The sequence below is a fragment of the Hydra vulgaris genome, chromosome 12, assembly GCF_038396675.1.
Source record: "Hydra vulgaris chromosome 12, alternate assembly HydraT2T_AEP".
Taxonomy (NCBI): Eukaryota; Metazoa; Cnidaria; class Hydrozoa; order Anthoathecata; family Hydridae; genus Hydra; species Hydra vulgaris.
Genome location: NC_088931.1, coordinates 34,112,160 through 34,130,311, shown reverse-complemented (window position 1 = coordinate 34,130,311; position 18,152 = coordinate 34,112,160). Strand labels below are relative to the sequence as shown.

Sequence of the window (18,152 nt, the reverse complement as noted above, 5' to 3'; positions counted from 1 at the left end):
TTTTCATGAGCAAAAACGCATTGCTTTCTGTCTAGTAGAAAATTTTTGAACCAGTTTAGTGCAACACCTTTTATCCCATATTTTTCCATTTTCATTTATATTACTTATAAGATCAAGAATTGCGTGTTCGGTTGAATGTTGCTTTTGGAAGCCAAACTGTTTTTCATTTAGGATTTTGTTATTTGTTAGATATTTATACAGTTTATTGAATATTACTCTCTCCAAAAGTTTTTGCTTCAAGTGAGTGGTATTTTGTCGTTTTTGGATTTTTTTGACCATTATAAGTTTTTTAAAATTTAAATATTGTTAAAAGATTCTGTCAGTATGTAATCTAATAATATTTGCTGAAAAAAGTATTGAAATAAATAAAAGAATATGCAATATCAAAGTGCTTTACAAAATTATATATATTTCATGATATTTGTGGTTTTCACGTTACTTGTTAGCTTATCAAAATAAGAAACCTTTGAACTATTTATCAATTCGTATTGTATAATTAATGACCGGTGTCACGTTAAATAAGTAGATCTGTCACGGAGAAAACTGTCCGCGGAGTAATTTGTCCGATCGGACATTTTACTCCGGAGTAGAACGTCCTAGTTTGTCCTATCCGTCCGTCTAGGACAATTTACTCCGGAGCAAACTGTCCTACGTTGGAGTAAACTGTCCTACTTTTTTGCGGATAATTTTTATTCGGACCACTCGAGCGATGTGTTTTAGCGTTTGTTTAAACGATGGTTTGAGAACTCGCGCATTATTCTGCGGCATAAAGAAAACTTTAGCACTTTATATACTAAGCATAATATTATTATAATTAACATAGTAATATTATGCGTCATGTAACTCATACAAATAAACCTGAAGCTTGATAGTCACAAGGTTATTTTTTACCGGTTTAAAAGTTTAAAAAAATTAAAAAAATGTTAACACTGACATGTTTAAATCTTTATATTTCGTTTAAGGTTTAAGTTAAAAACAGTAAAAAATAAAAATTATGTTTTTTATGTTATCTTGTTTGAAATTTATTCTAGATTCAGAATCAGAGCCGTAACCACAAATTTGATATTAGGGGGCCCTAGGGTTCTTTTAAAGGAGGAAGGGGATAAAAAATTTGTTAAAATTATTTTATGTATATGTTTTTCCCTTATAATTATAATTTAAAAAATTTTTGGAGGGGCCAGGGCTCTTCCGATGGTTACGGCTCTGAGAATATATATACATTTATATTATTAGAATGTATATATTCAATATTATAAGAATAATTGATTTTTTTTAAAGTGAAGTTTTTTCAGCTCCTATAGCAACGCCAATAGCAATGGCGATTTCCTGACTTTTAGTAAACTAATTTTTTTATTTAGTACATAATTGTTTCTGCAACCTTTATATCAATTTATTTAGTAACTAATTAACTTTTGCCACATATATTACTAATATATATATATATATATATATATATAAATATATATATATATATATATATATATATATATATATATATATATATATATATATATATATATATATATATATATATATATATATTTTAAATGTGTTTTAAACAGAATTCTTTTTTTTGACCTTGTACAAAACATAAAATTAAAAATGAAAACTTGAAATTTTCATGGTGTACTCTTCTACAATTACTTGATGGACTGTAGCAGAATCACAGTAAACTCATGATAATGCTTTAAGTTTTGAACAATTATCTTAAATAAAAAATGGATTTTTTATTTTTGCTTTTTAAACATAAAATATTATATAATACTAACATCGAGAAAGTCTTGTTCTTCTTTTTCATCATTCACTTAATCCATTTTATTTAATTAACTAAAGTAAGTTTTTTTAAAAATTGCATATACCAAACTGGTTGACTTTGTCAACCAAATTATATATTTTGACAAGAAAAACTTAATGTAGGTTATTTACGAAAAGTTTAAGTAAATACCAGCTAATAACATTAATGATACAAATAACAATGATAAAAATAAAACAACCAACTGAAACAATTACAAAAATGATAAGATAATTTTATAATTAAAAAAAAAAAATCAGTATTTATACAGTACAACATACATATTATAGTAGAGTAAATAAATGTAAATAAATAATGGTACAAAACAGTAATAAGTTATTATCTAACTACAGTTAAATCATATTTTGCAATGTTACCTGAAAATAAAACTAATCCAAACTTTATTGAGTTGAATTCAATTTTTCCTTAACTGTTGGTGAATGATTAATAAAGTAAACTTAAATTCATGGAAGTTTACTAAATTAAAACCATATTTCAACAGTAGACAAACTAAAATAAAATAATGGCAAAGTTAAAATCAATGAAATAATGGAATAAAAAAGAATCATTTTTTTTAAATATAACTAATAATAAAAATAAATCAAAAACTTTGAAAAAAGTCTTTGAAACCTTATAACAAAAAACTTCTTCAAACTCCAATCATAAATAAAAATAAATAAATAATAAATCCAAATAAACAAATAAAGCTCCAGCATAAATAAAATTATAGACAAAATAAGGACAGTTATAAGACAAAATAAATATAAAGAAGAAGAAGAGCAATAACGCTTTAAACTAACGTTACTCTTTAAGCTAGAACTACTTTTTAACCTAATGCTACATTTTAAGTTAATACTACTCTTAATCTTTCTTACTATAATGAAATGTCTTCATAATTACTTTTATTTATGCTATTATTTATACTTTTTATATCCAGAAGTTAATTGCAATAATCGCACAAAAAATCATCAAAGCTGCTTTCTGAAATGTTGATCAAACAGTTCAAGTAATATAACTTATTGCATTTCAAACATTTAATCATATTGCCTTCATCAGGCATCCGACAAGAACAGTAAAGTAACAAACCAGTAAATGCTTTATACCTTTCCTCAGTTATTTTATTTATAAAATGTTGGTTGCTTTCAGGTCTTGTGTTAAAATCAATTAACAATGATTGAGAAGATTCTCCTGCAACTTCTAATTCTATAGAAAGTATGGGCTTCCTTACGAACATTAATTCAAAGGGGCGGTATTTTGTAGACTCTTGCCTTGATGTATTGTATGCAAAAGTACAAGCATCCAAATGAGTATCCCATGTAATATGGCGATCATTGCAAAATTTTACAAGCATTAACTGGATGGTTTGATTGAACCGCTCATCTAAACCATCATTGCAAAATTATACAAGCATTAACTGGATGGTTTGATTGAACCGCTCATCTAAACCATTAGCCTAAAACACAAGATGATTAAATCCAAGATTATAAAACTAGAAAGCTCTTATACACAAACTGAATTCAAATTTTTAAACCTGTGGATGATAGGCTGTGGTAAAATGATATTTCACATTTAACAAAGTCGTTAGTTTCTTGTTTATTTGGTTGTAAAACTCTGTGCCTTGGTCAGAGGTAACAACTTTTGGTATACCCATTTGCATGAACAACTGAAATATTCAAAAAAAATTTATATCTTTAAAAATATTATTTAAATGCAATCAGATAATATTATTTAAATTTACCTTATACAATTCTATTGCAACACCACTTGCTAATTTTGATTTTAGGGGAAACGCTGCTACCCACTTTGTGCAATAATCAGAGATAGTAAGAATACATTTATTTATACTAAATCAATTCCAATATGAAAACATGGTGACTGTACTTTAATAGGATAAAGCTCTGGACTAGTTTTTTTGAATTTTTGCATATTTGTGTGCTGACACTGTTCGCAGCTTTTAACTTATGTTATGTGTAACTTGCAAATTACAAACTCTAGCATATGGTATATATTAATGTTCTGATGTCACAAGACTTAAATTTAGAATTATTTAAGAACATACTTTAAAAAAATTTCACATAATACAATATATAATATATGTATATATTATACATTATCGCATTATAAAAAAATAGATACACATTGGTTACAGATATAATAGCAATACTAAAATATGTATCAGGTAGTCATTATACTTATATTCTATAAAAGTGTTATTATTTGTAAAATAGATTAACATTTTGAACAACATAAAGTTTTGAGAACTTGTTTCAAATCTTCTGTCATTCAATTATTAAAACTTTCTTTATATTTTAAAACATAACATGGTATTATATATATATATATATATATATATATATATATATATATATATATATATATATATATATATATATATATATATATATATATATATATATGTATATATATGTATATATATGTATATATATATATATATATATATATATATATATATATATATATATATATATATATATATATATATATATATATATATATATATATATAAATGCCATATTAATATTGATAACAACGATGTAATATACATACAGCATAAACTACATCTTTGAAAATTCCTGGCCAGTAAAAACGTTCTGACACCTTGTAAAAAGTTTGTGTTCTACCAAGGTGACCAGCAGTAGGTTCGCTATGACAAAAATTAACAATTTGTCTTCTTTGCTCATTGCTAAAAACCACTTCCAACCATATTTCATTCTTTGTCTTGTGATGCAGTTTATCATCCTCCTCCTAAACCTGTAAAGTATAAATAATTATTTATGTATTATTGGAACTGCTTCCAATAATACATAAATAAACTTTTTGTGCTATAATTTTTTTAAATATCCTTGTAAGTATTATTAAATGGGAGCAAATTATATGATAATTATATATTCTATTTGACAAATAGAATATAAAATTATCATATATTCATTTGTCATATCGACTATATTTGTAACTTTCTTAACAGTGTATAAAAGTATATATCATATTGTAACTATGTTACTAGTAACATAGATACAAAATGATATAATCTATGTATGTTTATAATCTATACCTGCTTGTCGAATAGCCCGCATTTCATTCGGTGTGCAGTCATAGCGATAAACAGATGTAAATATATAGTTACTTACATCAGCAAGCATTCTTTCTTCAGCATTATTCGGTTCATCCATTTTTAAAATTAATTTTTGAAATGATGGTACAAAATCAGCCGCAATTCTTAAAATTACACTATTCTCTAGGTCGGGCAACTTACTCCAAACTAGGACGTTCTACTCCGGAGTAAAATGTCCGATCGGACAGTTTACTTCAACGGACAGTTTTCTCCGTGACAGATCGTTAAGTAAATAGACAAATTGAACAGTCGAGATACTTTTTGTTAACCTTGACGAACCAATTAAAAAAGACATACGTTAACCGAACTAAAAGCATTTACTTTGTTATGCGAACTATTATTATTTTACGACATTTTTATAGAGATAGTTTACTACTTTTAATAATATTTAATTCACGGTGTATATTCTAGTTGAAATTTATATCTTTATAGTATAGCTTAAGAAAAAACATTTTTTTTCTTAGGTCACCGACCAGATAAGCATGCTAAAATCAGATCTGACTATGTGCTATAATGATATCAAATAAAATAGTTATAAAACAGTCATCTCACTAGCAAATTTACTGTATTCCTCAATAATTTAACTGCGCATTTTAGCAAAACGTTTCAAGTTAAATTATTTATCTTTACCCCTTAAACTTAACAATTATGAAAGTTTGTGATCTGTAAATACGCAAGAATATTTAATTAAAGAAGATTTAATTAAAGAAAAGTTCTTACTAACAATTATGCTTTTGATTAAAAGTAATTGTTACTTGATTGTACGCAGATAAATAGTAAGGAAAATATTCCGATGTTTTCGCAGCAAAAAGAAAAGAAGAGAATTTATTAATTCCTGTCTAGCCCTTTTTTTTGTGTATTAATTTACTTCACTAAGGCCAAGAAAACCACTACAGTTGAGGAGGCTGGTTTAGAACCCTTTCTCAACTCTATAACTGCGAAACACAGACAATGACGAACAAGGCCGCAGCGCGGAGAAACAAGTTGAACGCGGTACTACCAGGGACGTGGTGGTAAACTTGGAACTTCTCAATTATAGGGCGAGGCCAATACTGCACTACCGTTGAATAACAACCTTGACAAATCAAATATCTCATTAAAATTAATAACATAACCATATTTTTAAATACTGCTTTTGGTGTAGTTGTAATAGTAGTTTAACTTAACTGCAACTGCAAGAAATATATGTAAATAAAGAACTGACTTTAATAACTGTACCTATTAACTATATATTATATCAATAACCCTGGTTGATAAAATGAATAACTGATGACAGTAAAAAATAAACAACTACAAAGTGAGCAAAACAAATAATCATGCCAATAATGAAATAAAGAACAAGCAATAGTTGACCTAAATTAGCCAATTATATAACTTTAAACATATATAAGACACTTATAAAAATAATGATAATAATAATAATAATAATAATTATAATAAGGAACTTTTTAATAATAAACTAAAACATAAGGTACATAAACAAACCAAAAATATAAAACAAAAAAACTTATTTATGTATATTGATCGAATTTAAATATTCAATTAAGTCATAAAAACAAGAAAACAAAAAACAAAAACAAAAAACAGCAGAAATAACAGGGTGCATTCACAACAATGATAGTACTAATGGTAAACCTTTTACAAGAGTCTAACACAGTAACAAAAGGAGACATTATTAATTTACCATTCTCAATACATTTTAGGTAATGTTGTCTCATATCATAATCTTTCCAAATAATTAGACTTAGGCTGACACGGCTACACAAAGCTGTTGCATTACCTCTTACAAAAAGATCGCAATCATTTTCATGTGCAGCTCTATGTACTAATAGCGGTGCATCATCTTTGCTTAAACTATCAAAGAGTGAATCATAATTGTGATTCGAATGTGACTTCACATGTGAAGCAACATTCGAATGTGAAACAACATTGAATGTGAAACAACATCATTACTGAAGAACATCTTAGAAGCACCTAATATTATTTTTTAACATCACTTGCATAAAACTGTTACTTTCTGAAAAACCACCTGAATTAAAACAACTGAAAATGCACAAAACCCAATTTTTTAAACTTTGTAACCCAGATGTTTTAGAAAACTGATATAAAAGCAAATTTTGTGCTATATCAATCAAGGTGTCATTAAGCCAGCCAGAAGTTTTGTTAAGGCAAGAACTCCAATAAGGTCTCAAAAAAGATCATGTACCTAGGGCTAGAGTTTTTAATCCCCAAATTCATGGCTCTGGATTTGTCTAAAAATTGGTGAAACTGATATGATAACATCTTTATACTAATTAATTAATTTTAGTATAAGTATATTGACTTAAACTATTAAATTCCATCTAGTAGAACGGATTAAAAATTAATGTCCCTAGGTACAATAAGCTTTTTTTGAATTGTACCTCAGGTACAATTCAAAATCCCAGGTACTACCTGGGGTCACTTTCAATTGTTTTTGCGACGTTTCTGCTTGTACATTTCCAACCTATTACTCCACTGCCCTATCCTTATTTGTGTCAGTTAATGAATGTACAATACGCTACGACTACGGCTATCTAATCGTGTTTTTTATTTTGCGCTAAACTTTAAAATAAAAAGGCAATAAATACTCAGCTTACAAAAAACGTTCAAGAACGTTCTATAAACGTTCATGGAACGTGCTCGAACGTTCGCAACGTTCGTCGAACGCACCTGATCGTTTTTTTTAGCTGGGTAAGTATAATTTTTAATAAACAGCAATTATAAAAAAAATTTATTTATTATTTTTATTTATAATTTATTTATAGTTGGCACATTTAATTTATTATAGTTGGCAAATTTAAGGCAACTGACACTTACCCATCAAAAATATATATCGTTTTAAATAAAATTTGTAAAATAAACTATAAACACATAAATAAACAAGCAGCCAACTAAAGTGACAAAAACTAATAAAAATAGAAAGTTTTTATTAATGCATCCGACATCTTTAATAAAAACCATGCATAGTTTGCACAGGCATTGCTTTTGATCCAGTTTTTGATTTTCAATTTGAATTTCTTCAAAAATGAAGATGGTTTACAATCATTAGGAACTACTTTCTAAATTTTAGGTCCTAGGTACGATAAAGATTCCAATCCATGCTTTGTTGTACGAATATTAGTAGAGTTTGGTTTTTCATATCTCAGATTTGATTCAAGTAACCTAAAAACTTCATTCATAGATATTGGTAAAATATGTAATTTTACTTTAAAAATCTCGGTAATTAATCAATGCAAGTTTATTTGGTGTATCTTTAAGGTACTGTTGTTTAGTAAAAAAATTTCAAATGGAGATTCATAATTCTGTAGATATTTCTCAAAGCTCTCTCATGGATTCGATTTATGCGCTTGTTTAGTTTTTACTGTGAAACATTCAAATAAATGGGAAGTATGAGTAGTTTTAAGTTATAAATGCCGAAAGTACCCGCTTGCGATTCTTATAAGTGCGTTTACTTTTCTGCTGGCATATTTGCATAAAGAGATCACATGCTCTTCGAAGGAAAGTTTGTTGTTAAGTTTTATTCCGAATAGTTTAATATTTTCGGATGTTTTGATTATTAGGTTAAAAATGTTAACTTTCAGGTTACTTTGTTTGCTAATGATAAGATTATATTTTTCAGGATTTGCTTTCATTCCATTGTTTTCAAACTATATTAACAATGGATTTGTAGCTTTTTCGAGGATGGTAGTTATCGAAGTAACATTTTTTCTTGAGCACTACGGAGTGTTGTTATCTGTTTATCCAGCGATGCCAACGTCGGGAAAGAATAGAAATAAATTACATATAAAAATGTTAAATAACAGTGGTCCGAGAATCGAATCTTGCGGAACTCCATAGAGCATACCAGTGTAAAAACTAAATTTATCAACTATTTTTACTTATTGTTTTCATCAGGTAAAAAGACATAAACATTATACTGTTTAGGCTCAAAGCAACTAGTTTTTCGATTAATAACGCACGGGATATGCAATCAAAGGCTTTAGTGAGATCAGCTAGTAAAGCGCCAAAGCGTTTGTTATGATCTAAGACTTTTCTCAATTTTTTGGTCATTGCAATCAAACATCGTTGAGCACTATATAACCTTTACAAAAACCGTATTGATGTCTGGATAAAATGGTTTCATAAAAAGCAGCTGTATTTTCATACATACATTGTTTTAATATACCTTAGATAGGTTGGATGGAATTCTGATTGCCCTGTAGTTGCTTTTATCTGCTTTGGAGCCATCTTTTTTATTTGTTGAAATAATATCTGGGTTTTTTAATACATCTGAAAAAATGTTGTTAGAAATATCCTAGCTGCAGTTTTTACATGTAAAATCAGAGAAAATAATAATTTTATCTTGGATTATTTTAATATATCTTATATGATTTATTTTCTTTTGTTGTGCTTTAGATTTATTTTGTCTAGAAATATGGTTAGCACTTTTTGTTTGTTGGAATGAAAAAGGTATTGAATTTCTTATTAAATTCTTAGTTGCAATAAAACTCCGCGGGTTTAATAACTGAAATTATAGATTCAATTTTGACAACAACAAATTTTTCATTAAGATTTGAGTTCTCCTTAAACGGTTTCACTGCTTTCCAAAAAATTTTATCATTGGTAACATTTTTATTTCCTTTATTAAGTCATTTTGGAAATTTTCATTATATTTCATATGCTTAAAGTTGTTGAAATTGACTTGTGGTGTTTAAACTTAAGAGCTCTCTGTCTATTTTTGTTCAAGAGGTCAGATCAAATTTTGACAAAATTGAAAAAGAAGCTATAATGTTAGTGGGGACCAACAAATACTCTGCTGACCAGAAACGAAAAAGATTGCACAAACATCAACATGATTGACGTTTATTAAGATATAAAACAAAACTGGAATAAAAGAAAAATGATTGTTGAAGGTTAATGTCATCATGGATCGACTTATAGCTGAGTTTAAAAAGCGAAAGTGAAGCTTATGCTCTATTTATTTCTCGTTTTAGATTTCTTGTCCATCTACCAGATGGGCTAGATGGCTTCTGTTGCATTCACATTGCACGTCCAAGAGCTTTTAAAGATGCGGGCATTTATTTTCCAAATGAATGTTTGTATTTCAAAAGCTTCGTTTTCTCTTTAATTGATATTGTTACAAGTAACTGAAAAAATTTATATTTAAATTTTCTAATTCACATACGGATTTTAGTGTGTGAGTGTGGAGAAAAAGGAAGGGAAGGATGGAGAAGCCACCGCAGTTATTTCGCTTGGTGAACTTGGTGTATAGACCCTATAAGTATATGTTTATTGTAAACTTTTGCAGATACTAAAACTTTTTCTAGAAGATTTATTTAGAATTAATTAACTTCATGAGAGTTGTAGGGTATTGCAATGCAATTGATAAATCATGAGGTTTATCAGTTGCAAATGATAAAATCATGAGAGTTGTAGAGTATTGTATGCGAACTGTAGGGTAATGTATGAGAACTGTAGTGTATTGCAAGGTTAGATTTTGGCGTTATCTCCTTTTGATAATTAAGTTTGATTCTTCCGCTAACCCAACGGAGGTCATGAGAATACGAGTTTTATTTTAACAATAATTTTTAACTGGCGTTAACTATCGGTTTACTCTGAACCAGCACATAGCTTCATGGTTTTCACCATAGTCATAGTATTTAAATAGTCTGGAAACGCGGGCCGTTTTCTCATAACACTTAAGTTCCTTTCAATACTAGTGCTCAGACTACTTTAGAGTGCATCAAATTGTAAACATAGTACTTAGTTGTTAATTAATTTCATTTACTCTGTGATAATTATTAAAAATGCCAGGAGCCAATTGCGCTATATTTGGTTGTTCAGTATCAAGAAATCATGTTGGATTGTCTATATTTCGTATTCCAACAAAAGATGACGAATATAGCGCAAACTGGAGACAGAAGTTAATAAGTGTAATTACACATGACAGAGTGATTGACAAAGGATTAAAAGCTCAAATCGAAAAAAGAAATCTTTATATTTGTGAACGTCATTACACAAAGGATCAACTTCTTCGTCGTGAGTAAATTGCAATATTTTATATATTCAATATATCTGCTGCTTCAAGAAATTGGTTTGTATATGCCATATAATTATAATATATGGAAGGATTTCATTGACTGTATAATTAGATGGATGACTTCAGATATAATACGTTATCTTCAAAATATATTTATTTGAAATGTTAGCTAATAGAGCCTAATAAACTTTATATTTTATATAAAGTTTACTTAGCTGGATTAGTTGACAAATATTACATCAGTATTAACATTGTGTTGGTATCTATACAGGAAACAAGAAAATTCAGGTACATTTTTATAATTTTAGATGATTTAAAAACTACACTTATTCCTGGATCAATACCAAAAATAAATTTACCGCAAAAAAGTTTTTCTATTTCAAGGTAAAATAAAATTATTTTGAAAAATAATAAAGAATGTATATATATATATATATATATATATATATATATATATATATATATATATATATATATATATATATATATAAGCTTGAAAATAGTTTTTTGTTTATACTGTTGTATAATTGCGAATAAACTACTTGAATTGATAATTTTATTTTAAGCACAACATCTCGTAAATCTGCAGAAATCATAGTTGATAAGAAATCCAATTTAAATACTCAACCAAACTCAATCCAGGAATGTTACAAATCAATGGAAGAATTTACTAAGCGTATAATACATCTTAATCTTCCTTCTGGTTGGAATATAAATAATAATATTTCTCACGTTCATATTTTTGAAAAAGATGAAATTCATGAAGTTACAAAAACAGACATATTTATTGATGCTTCTTTAACATTTATACTTCGCATTTATGCCTGGCGTTTACCATCAACCCATGAAGTTTATAAAAGTTATGACAGTTCAATGAAAAATATCACTTTGTCAAACTTGATCAAAGTTATTTCAAGTTATAGTATTTGTCTAGGAGTCTCACTCGATGAAGCAAAAAAGTCTGCCATCAAACATTGTGTCCCTAAAATATATAATCAAACAGAATTTAACTTTCATGGTACTTATCAAACTGAGTATTTCAGATCAAGTACATGTTCAGTTTTGAGCAAACTGAAATGTTGTGATAACTGTATTATAAATGAAAAAACTTTTATTTCTAAGTCTTCCAAATCATCAAAAAGAAAGCACAGTGTAGCGAAAAAGCCTGCTAAACTTAATGCACCAATATCATTGACTTCTCCAGATCGCCTAAAGTTAACAATTCAAAACTATAGAATTGAAAATAAGGAGTTGAAAGAAAAAATCATTGATTTACAAAATTCAATTTCAAAATCTGCCCTGACTATCAGTTCAAGTTTAAGTGATGATTTAATATCAATTATGTCAAATGCAGATCAAAACAAAATCTCACCTTTTATGAAGCTATTTTGGGAGGAGCAGCAAAAATACTTGAGGTTATCTCCAACTAATGTAAGATATCATCCTATAATAATTCGATACTGTCTTTCACTGGCATCAAAGTCTGCTGCAATGTATGATGATATACGTTACAATGAGAAATCAGGAACAGGTTTTCTTGTCCTTCCAAGTCGTCGTCGCTTACGTGATTATAAAAATTACATTAAACCTAAACGTGGATTTAATAAGGAAATAATTGATGAATTAAAAGAAAAAACCAAAGATTTTTCTGAGCAAGAAAAATTTATTGTCATTCTAATGGATGAAATGAAAATTCAGGAAAACTTAGTTTGGGACAAGCACACTGGGGAGATTGTGGGTTATGTTGATCTTGGTGATGCTGATGTTAACATAGCAACTTTGCCAAAAGTAGATGATTTTGCTACCCATGTTTTAGTATTTCTTGTTCGTAGTATTGTCAATCCTTTTAAATTTAGTTTAGCTAACTTTGCAACAACTGGAGCCACCGCTTGTCAAATTTTTCCATTGCTTTGGAAAGCAATTGGAATTTGTGAATTAAATTCCTTAAAAGTTATTGCTGTAACTTGTGATGGAGCTTCTGCAAATCGCAAGTTGTTTAAAATGCATTTTACCATGACACGTAATGATGATATGAATCCGCATGTTGATGTCACATATAGAACCCTTAACTATTTTAGTTTAGAAAAACGATTTATTTATTTTATATCTGACCCACCACATTTAATTAAGACAGTTCGTAACTGTTTATCTAACTCAAAAAATGCAGAAGGAACAAGATATATGTGGAATGGTGGTATGTTCATATTGTGGAATCATATTGCTGATATATTTTATGAGGACAGAGAATGTGGCTTACATATTTTGCCTAAACTCACTTTTGAACATATAAAATTGACGCCATATTCAATAATGAATGTTAAACTTGCTGCTCAAGTGCTAAGTTCTACTGTATCAAAAGTTTTATTACATTACGGACCACCTGAAGCTGAAGGCACTGCTAAGTTTTGTGCCTTAATGGATAGCTTCTTTGATATAATGAATATAAGAAGTTTAAATGGTCATAAATTTGATCTAAAACCAAATCTAGCTCCATTCTCATCATTAAATGATGATAGGTTTTTTTGGTTACAAAGTGTTTTTTTGCAATATTTTAAAGATTGGTTAAAATCTATTGAAGAGCATCCTGGAGATATTTCAAAAATTTCAAAATCAAAGATGTTCATTGCCCATCAAACATATGAAGGTTTGAAGATTACAGTTCATTCAATTATAGAATCTGTTCAGTTTTTACTGCAGCAAAATGTAAAATATGTTTTAACTGAACGCTTTTGTCAGGATCCAATTGAAAATTATTTTGGACGCCAACGATCACTTGGATCACGAAAAGATAATCCATCTGTTAATGACTTTGGTTACAATGATAACATGATAAGAAATCAGAAAGTATTTCTTCCTGTAACTGGAAATGTAATTAGCTTTACAGATAATACAAGTGATAGTATTAAATCGTGTTAAAAAAAAATTTAAACCAAGTAAAAACTGTATTAAACATAAGATAATATTTTTTGATGAGTTCAATTATTAATATTTTTCACTTAAAATTTAACATATATAGATTTCGACTTATTTTCTTTTTTAAAAATGTAGTACACTATTTTTAAAATATTTTTTGGTATAAATGTATTGGTCAAAAATAATCAATTTTAAAGATCTGTCTATATCAAAATTTATCTTACAATTTAAAAAAATGGTAACACTATAAAGTATTAGATGTGTTATTGTTGATTTAAAATTGAAAAAACAATTATATTAATTTTGTTATTGATATTGTATATATCAAAGTTGATTTATACAATATCAATATGAAATATATCATAAACTTATACATCATAAAAGTAAGTCATTAAATATTCATTTTACTACTTCAGGAGTAGTTAGTAATATGCCATTAATATTTTTAAAAAATATGTGGCTATGAAAATAGCCGTTTTCATAAGTCCAAGTCATGCCAAGTCTTTAATGTCCTTGTTCCAAAGTTGAGACTTTTTTTTTAATTGCTGTTCTTAATGCATTTGATTTAGTTTGACTTTTAGAAATCTTGAAAGCTTGCAACTTATCTTTCACATAGGAAAATGTACGAACACGTATATACAGAGTTAGAAGATCTTCTAATAAATTAAGTGCTATTTCTTTTTGAACTTTATCAGTTGAACTATGTATAATTTTTGAAAAGTTAACAAGCACAAAAGAATCTTTAATTAACGTATCAACTATTTCTTTGCAATTGATAGTATGAGATGACTTTTTTGCCATAGAAATAAAATGGTACTCTGCAGTAGTAAAGATACAAATAACCTCTTTACTTACTTTCCATAAACCACCCCTATCATGCAAATTAACATGTTTATGCTCTGGCAAAGAAATCGCTTCCCCTGTACATTTACCAGCAAGCAAAAATGATAAACACTGTTTATGATACAAACTAGACATGTTAGAACTAAATCTAATTCTACGATAAAAGGTACCAAAAACATAACCACTAAGATAAGCGATAATAGATTTTTCTTTTTCAGTAAACTGATAAGATTCATGTTTAAATGTTAAAACATCATTATTAAAGGAGGCGCCAGTCAGATGAGCCAAGACAAGATTAGCAACTTCAAAACTTAAAAGAAGAGTGCAGTTTTGGCTAAGATTTTTAAAAGGACTTGGTGCTTCAGAAAATATTTTGTAGAAAGCTGGGTAAAAATTTTCAGCATTTCCATCAAATGATTCAATAATACTTTTTATTAAAGAATAAGCTGTATTGACCTCCTCTATACATGTCAATTTAAAATTTTTAAATTCTGTTCTTATTTTAGTAGGGTAGCATTCATCTATGGCAAGCTTTTCTGCACTCTGAATCAAGTAATTTTGAAAGCAATTAGAATGAAGAATAAGCTCTGCTATTTTTTTCTCTTTACTAAACTGTTTATCAATAAGCTTGTCCTTGTGCTTGGCATTGAGGTGACGAGTTAAACCACCTTGTGATAAACATCTTTTTTCGCAATATAAACACAAAAATACACGCTCTTCATTTGCGTTAGGAATATTTCCAACAGCTAACTCAACAGTTGAACTAAAATTAGGATCAGTCTCCAACAAATCTTCATCAATAGCAGCTAAAACAGCATCAAATTCATCTAAAATATTAGAAACTGCGGCAGAAAAAGTCATTTTAAAATTATTTGATGCACTCTCAGTCCGGTCACCCTTAAATGTTCAAGTTATTTAACGAAATCCATAGAAGACGACCCGCGTTTCCAGACTATTTAAATACTATGACTATGTTTTCACGGAGAGAAGCGAAAACGGCTACTGAACGTCAAATCCACGTCAAAGTCATACTATAAGCAAAACACGTTTTATTAAAAATGTTTATTGTGTTGATATAAAAAAAATTTTGAACATTAAAATATACTATGTGTTTTTTTTATATACTTTTTTAATTAAATTAATACTCTTATACTTTTTAACATGACTTTTTAAATTTATTTCAATCTAAGAAAACCTTTTTTTTTTTAAAACCTGTTTTGTTTTATATTAATAAAAAAACCCTGTTTTACTTACAAAACCATAATACCGCGAAAATTCAGAAACCAATATAAATTTTTTGCCTCATAAGCTAATTGAAATTTATAGCGATTGATATATATATATATATATATATATATATATATATATATATATATATATATATATATATATATATATATATATATATATATATATATATATATATGTATATATATATATATATATATATATATATATATATATGTATATATATATATATATATATATATATGTATATATATATATATATGTATATATATATATATGTATATATATATATATATATATATATATATATATATATGTATATATATATATATATATATATATATATATATATATATATATATATATATATATATATATATATATGTATATATATATATATGTATATATATATATATATGTATATATATATATATATATGTATATATATATATATATGTATATATATATATATATATATATATATATATATATATATGTATATATATATATATATATAATATATATATAACTTTGTTTGTTTGTGTGTGTGTCTGTGTGTGTGTGTGTGTGTGTGTGTATAATTATATATATTTACTATGAGTTTTATCCATGTATATATATATATATATATATATATATATATATATATATATATATATATATATATATATATATATATATATATATATATATATATGTATATATATATATATACTTATATATACATATATATGTATATATGTATAAATATATATATATATATATACATATATATATATTTATATATATATATGTATATATATATATATATATATATATATATTTATATATATATATATATATATATATATATATATATATATATATATATATATATATATATATATATATTGTTTAATTTGCTTTTGTTTTTTGAGGTTAATACGTCATGAAAAATATTGTGGTTAGCTGAAAAATATGTCTTCGAAGTCTTCATCCAAAAAAAGAAAATGCTATGTATTTATATTTATTTATTTTTAAAGTATAAGTAAATTGTAATAAAGTTATAAATATATAATACCATAAAATATCAATTCTATATGTCTCAATTTCTCTATTTTCATCATATATAATTGCTGCCTTGCGCAACAGATATTTTTCAAAATCCTTTAAAGTAACTGATTGTAAATGAAGAAACTATTCTTATATTAGAAGATGTTCTTGAGTAGTAAAAGTCAGACATTTTTTTTGTTTGTTAAGGAATCAATATTTCTGCTCTAAAAAAATTTATTACTCTTACTGTCTAAGTAGGTCATTGTTCAAAGGAAAGTTATTAATTGCATTTAGAAATGGTGTTTTATAGAATTAAAGACATGCTTGAAAAAGCTTCCTTTCATATTACAAATTTTTTATTTGGGTTTTTAGCAAGAATTCCAATAAATAATGTTCCACATAAAAATAACCTTCATTTTGATTTCAAAGTGTGACTTGCTCACACTTTGAAATTAAAATGAAGCTTGCTTTGAAATTTATATTTCAAAGTGTGATATCACTTTTTGAGCTCTAAATTTTTGTATTACTTCAATTGAAATAACAGGTGTTTCAAATAAGGCATCATACAATAAGTGGATCAATTTGTTGCACAAACTTTAAGTTTGCAATCAGTGGCATAATCAAGTTTCAAATTTACTTTCTGCAATTCATTGCTAAATAACATAGCCTGTTTAGACAAGTCAATTTTTTTTCAACATCTTTTATTTTTGGGTTTTAAGGGTAATTTCATGTCAAATGACCCAGAAATTTTTTAAAATGTCATCCTATATCTCAGATTTTGCTGATTTTTGCACACTTGAGAGTACCTAGTAAATTAAGAATTCCTTGAAAATTTTAGCCTCTGGCTCTAAAAAGATCCTGAAATATGATCATTTTATTTTTAACAGATGCTGGCCAGGCCCCTCTTGTCTCTTCAGAATGGCAACGTTTATTTAGAGGCTTCAAGTCACATAACTTGAAAATATTTGATCTTTTTACTTAAAAATTTGTAACTGGTTATTTTCAGGGGTGGTAAATCCAATGAAGTGGTTAGAAAGGTAAAAAACTATTTTAAAGCACCTGTATTTATCAATTTAAATAAATTTAGGCAATTTTTATATACTTGATTTTGATGCTCAAGAAACCCATGCAGCCTTGATGATATCAAAAAA

At 27.0% G+C, this 18,152-nt stretch overlaps 1 protein-coding gene across 4 annotated transcripts in view; it reads left to right on the top strand.

Moving 5' to 3' along the window:
* Positions 1 to 16,867: 16,867 nt before the first annotated feature.
* Positions 16,868 to 18,152, top strand: part of LOC100201305 (DNA replication ATP-dependent helicase/nuclease DNA2) — a 57,778-nt gene continuing 56,493 nt past the window's right edge. The window contains exon 1 of one of the 4 annotated variants that reach the window (XM_065813015.1): positions 16,868 to 16,965. In XM_065813015.1, the coding sequence (XP_065669087.1) occupies positions 16,927 to 16,965 (39 nt within the window). In that variant the 5' untranslated portion in view covers positions 16,868 to 16,926. The remainder of the gene's footprint in view (positions 16,966 to 18,152) is intronic. The other 3 variants (XM_065813016.1, XM_065813018.1, XM_065813017.1) reach the window with 3 other exon arrangements.